Source organism: Meriones unguiculatus, chromosome 17, assembly GCF_030254825.1.
Source record: "Meriones unguiculatus strain TT.TT164.6M chromosome 17, Bangor_MerUng_6.1, whole genome shotgun sequence".
In the NCBI taxonomy this organism is placed as follows: Eukaryota; Metazoa; Chordata; class Mammalia; order Rodentia; family Muridae; genus Meriones; species Meriones unguiculatus.
The window spans coordinates 24,315,454-24,325,732 of record NC_083364.1 but is presented as its reverse complement, the minus strand read 5'-3'; the positions used below and the strand labels follow the sequence as shown (position 1 = coordinate 24,325,732).

General features: G+C 37.8%; 1 pseudogene and 1 gene segment (V, D, J or C); both read left to right on the top strand.

Annotated features, from left to right (window-relative positions):
- The first annotated feature begins 307 nt into the window (after window positions 1-307).
- LOC110540899 (immunoglobulin lambda-1 light chain-like) overlaps window positions 308-10,279 on the top strand; it is a 592,635-nt gene continuing 582,663 nt past the window's right edge. The window contains 2 exon segments of the V gene segment in view: window positions 308-407; window positions 530-837. Of these exon segments, the coding sequence occupies window positions 362-407; window positions 530-837 (354 nt within the window).
- LOC132648890 (U6 spliceosomal RNA) lies at window positions 9,225-9,319 on the top strand (annotated as a pseudogene).

The following is a 10,279-nucleotide window of genomic DNA, read 5'->3' as shown; positions in this document are numbered from 1 at the left end:
GACCACTCAGCCACCCATTTTTTTTCCTCACAATTTTTCAGGTTCTTGTAATTTTTCATTTCTGGGTCATTAAACATTATCTTATATATTTCCTCTTTTCTAACATCTCTCCCATTCCTCTGAAAGAGATTTTCTGGTTTTCTGTCCTGTCCTTTGGTGATGCCCACATCTTTCTCATAAGCAGTCTCTCTATTTGTCAGTCAGACTCAGTCTGAAATAAAAGTAGAGACTTGATCATCACCGGAAGAGGGGTATTTGCATACAGCCAGCATGCACTTAGTATCCCAGAGACAGATAAGAAGGGGTGTTGAGCTATAGCTTGTCCATTGGACTCAGGAAGCCGAATCTGAGTGTTTTCACCATGGCTCTGGCTCCATTACTCCTTGTCTTCATTTATCACTTAGCAGGTGAGTTGACTGAAGGAGTTTTGGAAGAGTAACTGCCTCTTGTTTGGAATGTTTGATGAACAGGCTTGTCTGTGAATGGGATTGCCTTGTGCTTACTGACTTTTATTATTTTTTTCTTACAGGGTCATGTGGGCAGCTTGTGCTGACTCAGCCAAAAACCGTGTCGGGGTCTCCAGGAAGCAAAGTCACCATCTCCTGCCAGCGCAGCAGTGGCAACATTGGAGACTACTATGTGCAATGGTACCAGCAGCACGAGGGAAGATCCCCCACCAATGTGATCTACAAGTATAACAAAAGACCATCTGGGATTCCTGATCGGTTCTCTGGCTCCACTGACAGCTCCTCCAACTCAGCCTTTCTGACCATCAGTAACCTGCAGGCTGAGGATGAGGCCGACTACTACTGTCAGTCTGGTGAAAGTGACTATAGACACAGTGATGTGAACCACGGAGGAAGTGGAACAAAAACTCCCCAAAGCACCAGCTGTGAAATTGTTTGTTAAAAGGGCTCTTGACATTTCATGTCTCCTTTAAAAGTATTGCTATTGCTGTTGGTAGGCCATAATTTCCTCTAAATTCACCTCGAGATTAGACTCCCCCCACCATCATATGGATAACTGATTTCTTTACACATTTGTGTTCAATCCATGGAGTGGAAATGATTGAAAACAGGAATTTTAGAGGGCACTACTACTGACATTTTGGGTCAGATACTTCCTTACATGTGCAGGTATTTACCATCATCTCTGACCAAGAGTCACTTGCATATTTTCATTTTTCCCTTCGTTATGACATCACTAACTCTATATTGACCAATATATCTACAATATGGAAAAGGTAACGTAAGGCTGAAGCCTCTGTTTCAAGAAGTTGTAAATTTTAAAAGACCACTGGCTTTGACTCTTACTTATGTCACTAATACATTAACATGAGGTTTTATGTCCCCAAGTTCCTGTCTCCTACTTCCAAGAAAACAATAGTGCTACATGCAAGTGACTATTTTGATGAGAATGTCATATTCTAATGAGGACCAAGCATGAGTTACCCAATCTTCTAAAAGACTGGACCATGGTTGATAATGAAATCTTAATGTCTACATACAATGGGCATGAAAATATAATAAACTTTTTCATCCCATGAACTGTCTTCTATCTGTAAAGTTCATAGATACGTGGTACTGCAATAATGAAAATTGAGAAAGAATTCCCAGCAAAAGAGTCAAAGAAAACAACAAATCCTGCTTTATTAAGAATTATATCTATAAAATTATCTAGAATATTTAAATTCACATCAGAAAGAAAAGTAGTGATTATTCTCAAGCACATCACATTTGAGCAATAATTAAATGACAGTGAGAAAGGAAACATATTTCAAAACCAAAACTGAGTAGACTTTTACTTATCTTCTGGTTTAGTTTCCTAACAAAATGAAAACAACTGCCTAGGCAATATGGGCTACTCAGCCACCCATTTTCCCCTCACAATTTTTCAGTTTCTTGTAATTTTTCATTTCTGGGTTAATTATTTTATATATTTCCCCCTTTTAAAATCTCTCTGATATAAATGAGTTATTCCAAAATGAGCAAGGAAAGCAATAAGAGTAAATTGGGGCAATAATGTAACGAGTGAAAATTGTTAGGTTAAGCATGTCATTAATTATGTGAAAACATGTCTTCTGCTAAAATTGTTACAGCAAAGAATGAGATAAAAGATCAAATTAGGATCAGCTTGGAGGTGGAACAAGAATACACGGAGAAGTGCTTTCTGTGTGAGTAGAGTAAGGGATGCAGCGAAGATGACTCCACAGTCTAGTTGAAATTTAGATGAACTCTCACAGGCCATGATCCATTGGCCATATAACTGTGGTTTGGTTAGCACTCAAGATTCACTTTAATGATTGCATAAAAAGTAAAAAACAAATTGTTGGAATACACACACACACACACACACATATATATATTTTAGAAATATATATATATATATTTTAGAAACCCTGTCTCAAAAAACAAATAAACAAATAAAAATGACTATCTACGGTCAAAAAATAAATGACACCCTCTGATTGTTAGGAAATCCACATAAATATCTATAGAAGAAGCTAGATCACACAAATGTACCTCTTTCAGGATGGCATCGACCTAAATAACAAAAGAAAAGACCACATTGCATTCAGTCAGGCACTACGTACCTGCTCATACAAAGAAATTGCTTGTGGGTGAAAAGCAGCTTGCTTTTTTATTTGATATGATACAAACTCAAGAAAATTATGTACAATAAGAGTAGAAATCGTGAATCAAAGTTCTGGAGTTTCACATTAGATTTCACACTTTCAATACCAAACGTATTTTATATACTTACTCATTACCCAGACCAAAATTTCTATGACAGATTTAGAACTAGAAAAACGTCTATCCTTAAGTCCTCATGTCCACTATCTGCATTCAGTTGTCCCAGCCTTTCTTGTTCTCTTCTCATGTTACGCTGTATCCAAATGTAGGCTTGTTTATATAAAATCAGATATTATTTGCTATATTTTGTATGAGAAAAATATAAGGAAGTGACTTTTCCTAATATTGTATATTCTAACCCCACCCATTTTCTTGGAAGTTTTTAAACTTCATTTTTATTTTAAACTAAACAGAATTTGTGTGTGTGTGTGTGTGTGTGTGTGTGTGTGCCAGAATTTCACAATCCACTCATGTATTGATGAACAACTACATTGAGGCCAGTTTTTTGCTGTAGGTAATTAAGCTGAAATGAACATGGGATGAAAATTTCTTTATGCTAGAGGGTAGAGTTCTCTGAGTATTTGTCCAGGAGTGAAAGACCTGGGTAGCATTGCAGTTCTATTTTTATTTCTATGCAAAATGCCTAAATTTTTCCTGCAATTTCTGAGTTAATTTATTTACCCAACATTGAGTAAGTGTTCCCTTCTCTCCACATTCTCTTGAACATTCACTGTCAGACTTGTTTATGGCAGCCGTGATGACTGGGTTTTACACTGAATTTCTCCAATGATTAGGAATACTGAACATTTTAAGAAATAGTTATTGTTGATCTGTGTTTCTGTTTCTCAAAGTGTCTATGTATCTCCTTTGTTTACTTGTTCACAGGTTGTTTGATTTCACTGCTATTTAATGTCTTCAAGTCATTGTAAACTCTTGAGTATTAGCCCCTGCTGAATTATAGCTCATAGGGATTGTTCTCCCAGTCTGTGGGTTGTTCACTTTGCTGACTCTTTCCCTTGTTTCAGAAATAACTTATTTTTTTTATTTTTATGTATTCATCTGGTGGTATTTGGTATTAGTTCATGCGCTGTTGAGTTCCTACATAAAATTTTTATGTCCACTCCATTATTTTCAGTAGCATCTCCTGAGTTTTCTTTGAAGTTTTTTTGAGTTTTAGGATTTAAATTTAAGTCTTTGAACTACTTTGATTTTATTTATGTATAAGGTGAATGATACAAATAAAATTTTAAACTTTGCAAGTGCAATTTCTGTTTCTCTACTTTCTCTCCAAGTATGTTTTTGTTCTTGTTTTTTTTTTTTTTGTTTGTTTGTTTTTATTTTTTTAAAGTTATGTGGGTATGTCTTGGCCATTTGATTTCTGGTTCCTCTATTCTATCCCATTAGTCCACCAGTGTGTTTATAATTCTGGTACTAGGCTGTTTTATAGTACAATTGGAGGCAATTCTTATATTTTTTTCTAAACTTGTGAAAAATGATATGATAGTTTTAGTAGTTATTGCTCTAATTCTGTAAATTAACTTAGTTAATATAGACATTTTCAAAATATAAAATCTGCCAATTGCATATCATGGGGTGTTTATTCATACTCTATTATCTTCTGTGGTGTCCTTTTCCAGTATCAATAAATTTTCATTGTTGAAGTCCTTCACATCTTTTGTTAGCTATATTCCTATTTTCTTCATTTTGAGGGAATTAATTATGATATGATTTTTTGAGTTGCTTTTTCAAAGAGTAGACTGTTATTATACCAAAAGCTTCTTTTTGAAGTATTAATTTTATATACTGTAGATTTCATGTGTTCACTATGTCTAAGAGTTTCTGAGTAGACTTAATATATATATTTTTTAAAAAGAACCGTTTTTGTTTTTTACATCTGAATAGTATTTCACTCTGTATATGCAACACATTTTCATTGTCCATCCATTTACCAAATCATTTTCATTTCCCGAAATTGTGAATAGAGCAGTAATCTACAGATACTACTGAGTATCTATAGACTAGTGTGTCTGTTCTTTGAACACATATCTAGGAATAATATAGCTGGTTCATATGCTATATTTATTTTAGTAATTTTTTCTCTTTTCTAATTTATTTGTATTAATTACAGTTTATTCAGTTTGTATTCTCCCTGTAGCTCCTTCCCTTATAACCTCCCAATCCCACCCTCCCTCCCCCTACCCCACCCATGTTCCTCCCCCAGCCCACTGATGAGGGAGGTTCTCCTCCCATTCCATCTGATCCTAGTCTATCAGGTCTCATCAGGAGTGGCTGCATTGACTTCCTCTGGTCTGGTAAGGCTACTCCACCCTCAGGTAGAGGTGATCAAAGAGCAGACCAATCAGTTACTATCAGAGACAGTCCCTGTTGCATTACTATTGAACCACCTTGGACACTGAAATGCCATGGGCTACCTCTGTGCAGGGTTTCCAGACCATCTCCATGAGTGGTCCTTGGCTGGAGCATCAGTTTCAGAAAAGACCCCTGTGCCCAAACCCCTGTTTCTCTGTTTGTGGACTCCTGACCTCTCCACATCGTACTATCTCCCACTTCTTTCATAAGACTGTCTGCACTCTGCCCAAAGTTTGGCTATGAGTCTCAGCATCTTCCTCTATACCCTGCAGGGTAGAGCCTTTCAGAGGCCCTCTGTGATAGGCTCCTGTCCTGTTCCCTGTTTTCTCCTTTCTTCAGCCTCTGATGTCCATCCTCTTTGCCTTTCTGAATGGGGATTGAACATTTTAGCCAGAGTCTTCTGTCTTGATTAGCTTCCTTAGGTGTACAGATTTTATTATATTTATCCTATATGCTTTTTCAGCATCTACAGAGATTATCATGTTTTTTTTTCTTTCAGTTTGTTTATATGGTGGATCACATTGATGGATTTCCATATGTTAAACCACCCATGCTTGCCTGGGATGAAGCCTACTTGGTCATAGTGGGTTCCTGTCATAGTGGGTTTCAATTTTTTGTTTGTTTCCTCTCTATATGCAACTAATAGTGACTCTACTTGTGCCTCTATTTGTTTGGCTGTATTTGCCTGTATTTCTTTGAGCACTCTGTTCATTTCCTTTTATTTGCCTCCATTTTTGTGGCTATTTCTTTGAGAGATTTGTTCATTTCCTCTTTATGTGCCTCTAATAACTAGATAAGTATATCTTTAAAATCATTTTTCCTGTGTTTCTGATGAATTGAAATATTCATTGATTTTGCTGGTGAAGCCATGATGTCCTGATGGTTGTTTGTTGGGTGTGTTCTTAGGCTGACCTCTGACCATCTGCTTATCTGTAACCTTCACTGGTTGTTCCTGGAGTCTGTACTTCAGACTGGGTCTCTCTCTGGTTTCTGGAGTATTCAGGAAGATGAAAGAGGTTCACTGATTTGAGAGTGTGCATTGGCATTTCAATTGTACCTAGGGGAGTTAGGTCTGCAGATGCAGATGCACAAGTGCAGGCAACCAAGACTGGGTGTTTGAGTGGACGTATACCTTGAAGGACAGGGCGTTAGAGAGTGTAGGTTCCTGGAATGCAGGATCAGGAGAGCGTGTGGACCCTGCTGCTGTTTCCAGGGACAATGCTCATGTGCAGATTCCATGAATACCTCAGTGGCCTACAGGCCTGTCATACTCTCCTTCTGGTATTCAGATCTGTCTGGGCTCCAGGAGTTGTTTGCCTGGACTTGACTGATAGTCCCACAGCACAGGGGCTTTAATTTTGAGAAAGCTGTCCCAAGAATCCCTATGTTGTCCACAGTCGGTGTGTGGGTGGGAGGGATCTGATGTCGGGCTGCTAGGGTAGAGGGACCCTGCATCTGGGGTTCTGCATGTACTCACTTGAAGGCACACTTACTTTCTAGCAGGTCTAAATGGAAAGCACAGGTAATTCCCTTGTTCTCTACTCTCAGATTTGAGCCTGCCAGGTCAAATATGTGGGGGGGAGCTCCATCAGCTCAGTGGTGCAGCTGCAGAACTTGGAGGCTGGCATAGTAGCCTGCTGGAGACCAGCCACACTAGCAGAACTGGGGGGCTGCCTGTACAGATGTTTTCTGGGAGGACCTTGGGAGCCACAGACCTATGTGGCCTGGGGAATATGTGTGGCCCTTATATCTGACAGCTTGCCACTGAGGGAGTGTGAGGCCTGCCTTCTCTATCTTAGATACCAAGAAGGCAGTTCTGTGCTAAGAGCCCTGGGCACTGCAGGCATCCAAAGAGGAGAGAGGAAGGAAGCCATCAAGAGGAAGTACAGGGGTGTTGAATGTTCACCAATCTCAGTCCACAGAGAAGTCCACAGGTGACATGGGTCCAAATGGTCTTAGCTCAGAGGTTTTCCCCTCTCACCCCTCAATGTTGGTGTTCCGGCTTCAGCAGCCCCTCCAGGAAACAATTTCAGAATTTCTGTCCCTCAGATATGGCACACACTGGGCGCTGCCATTTTGAATCACCTGAAGTGCAGATTTTTAAAGTATATCCTTCATATTTTCTATATTTTCTCATTGTCTGTTATGTCTCCCTTTTCATCTCTAATTTTTTGTTTCATTTTTTTATTTATTCATTTTACACCCAGGTTTAGCTCTCATCTTTCTCTCCTCCTGGTGCCTCTCTTCCTCCCTGTTTCTGCTATTCCTCCTCCCCTACTCCTCAGAAAAGAGGAGCCCCACACATTGAGGCTGTCCCCACAGTAGCTGCCTGTGCAGGCTGAAGGCATTTATCCCCTGGTCAGCTGCAGCTTCCTCCACACTAGTCATTTTCTGGCTGAGTAATGAATGTGAAATGAAATACAGGTAGATTTCAAGTGAAAGCAGGTCATGACTGTCCCTCCTGAGCATATCACAGGATGAAATTATATTAATTCTCCTACCAGAGATAGCGAATGGAGATTGCAAGGGCTTTCCTGTAAGACCTCATCAGTCTTTCTTCTTTCTAAATAGTCTTTTATTTTCCGGGGATATACATTAGAATGTTTTAGTTTAGAGGAATGATAGTTTCCATGACATGCTACCAATTAAAATGTTTAGGTTATAAATTTAGTTACACAGAAATATATTTATTTTATTGGACTGAAATAACCTTAAAATTCTCAGGTTGCTCTGTCCCTGCACCACTTCCACTTGGGAGCTGGATTTGATGGTAAAAATATGTCTGATAAAATGTTTTACAACAGCAAAACGGCCCCCATTTCCTAATGAGAAAAGGTTCTGATGTGTAAAAATAGTTTGGTTCCTCTATAGGAATGGCCTTGGTACATTGTACAGACCTTCTGGCGTGCTATAATTGTGATGTGATTGAAGCCTTTTGTTTTTGAAACCTTACACTGCTTTGTCTTTCTGAGGCAGAAGCTTTCTCTTAGTCACACAGCTAGAAGAGTCTTCACAGTCTTAATTGGCTTAATAAAACTTTCTCATATGGAATGTTTCAGAAAAAAAGAGTGCTTAATAAAAAATATACTACCCAATAAAAATGTTCTAGATTTAATAGGAATATGCTTCCTCATGAAGGTAGCTTTGTCACTACACCAATACAGTATGTTTATGCAATATAGTAGATTCATTGAATGAGCAAGGTTGATGTATTCAGATTTTCTTTGAGTAAGATTATTTTAGGACAGAAGCATAATTTTAAAATATTCGGGTGGCTGGAGAGACAGTGCAGTAGATACAACTACTTTCCTAGCGCCCATGTAAGGTGGCTCATAAAAGCCTGAAATTATAGCTCCAGGTGGATCCATCAGAGAGAGAGAGAGAGAGAGAGAGAGAGAGAGAGAGAGAGTGTGTGTGTGTGTGTACACAAATAATACATAATGAAATAAATCTAGGAAAAAAATATATTTTCAAAAATACTTTTACTTTTCATCTCTAGTTCTTGAACATAAATCTTTCACACATGCTTGTTATGTTCTCTGTTACTGGTCAACACCTACAGGCCAATAATTCTTTTTTTCTTCTTTTCTTTGTCATGCTATAAAAAACCATATGTGACCAATTAGAATAACACAGGCTCCCAGGCTGTTAAACCACATTACAATAATACCTTCAGAAAAAAAATTCTGGCAGAGCATAGCATTAATCAGTAATATCAACATGGACAGTAACTAGAGATTTGCTTTGTGACAAAAACATGTCCATGGATAACTATTGTCTAATAAGATCCCACTGACTTTAAAATCTGAAAATAAATATTCCCAAAGCAAGGAGTATCTCATATTTCCTAAGAAGGACAACAAGTAGTGGAGAAAACTAATGAAACAAGAGCAGATTATTTCAGGACTGATAACGAAACCCTAGAGAATCAATTGCCACATCCCTCAAATGCCAAAACATCATTTTTATTAAACACTGGATAGGTTATGGTATTAGGGAGTAGAATGCAGTCCACACACAGAAAAAGCTGAGTTGGCTCACCACCTTTAGTAATAAGGTAAAGTTTTTTTTTAAACTCAAAAACCACAGAATCCTATTGATAAACAATTGCAGCTAGTTTTTAATTAGACTACAAATTGCAGCCAAAAAAATGGCATAGAATTCATGAAAATGATAAAAATTAAAATGATAGAATTTTAATGTTTAAAAAAATAAAGTTAGGTGCTCACATCAGCAGCACATTTAGTAAAATTAGAAGATTACCATGGCCCCTGCATGAGGATGACACGCAAATTTGTGAAGCATTCCATATTTTTTAGAGCAATAAGAAAACTAAAGGAGATCAAGGGGATTCAGTTCAGAAAGGAAAAAGTCAAAATATCTCTATTTGCAGATGATATGACAGTATACCTGAGTGACCCCAAAAATTCTACCAGGGAATTCCTACAGCTGATAAACACCTTCAGCAAAGTGGCTATAAACAAAATTAACTCAAAAATTAACTCAAAAAAATTCAGTAACCCACTCCCAAACAAAAGGGCTGAGAAAAAAAAAATAGGGAAACAATACCCTTCACAAAAGCAACAAAGGACATAAAGTACCTTAGTGTGACCCTAACCAAGCATGTCAAAGATTTGTATGAAAAAAAATTTCAAGTCTCTGAAGAAAGAATTAGAAGAAATCAGAAGATGGAAAGATCTGCTGTGCTCATGGCTTGGCAGGATTAACATAGTAAAAATGGCCATCTTACCAAAAGCAATCTGCAGATTCAATGCAATTTCCATCAAATTACCATCACAATTATTTACAGACCCCTTGAAAGAAAAATTCTCAACTTCATATGAAATAACAAGAAATCCAGAATTGTTAAAATAATCCTCAACAATAAAAGATCTTCTGGAAGTTTCTCCACCCCTGATCTCAAGCTGTACTATAGAGCAACAGTAATAAAAACTGCATGGTGCTGGCATAGAAACAGAATGGTGGATCAATGGAATTGAATAGAAGTCACTGAAATAAACCCACACACTTATGGACACCTGATTTTTGACAAAGATGCCAAAACCATACATTGGAAAAAAGTAGCGTATTCAACAAATGGTGCTGGTGTAATTAGATGTTTACATGTAGAAAACTGCAAATAGACCCATATTTATGACCCTGCACAAAACTAAAATTCAAGTGGATCAAAGACCTCAATACAAAAATGGACACCCTAAATCCGTTAGAAGAAAAAGTGGGGAAGATTCTTGAACCCATTGGTACAGGAGACAACT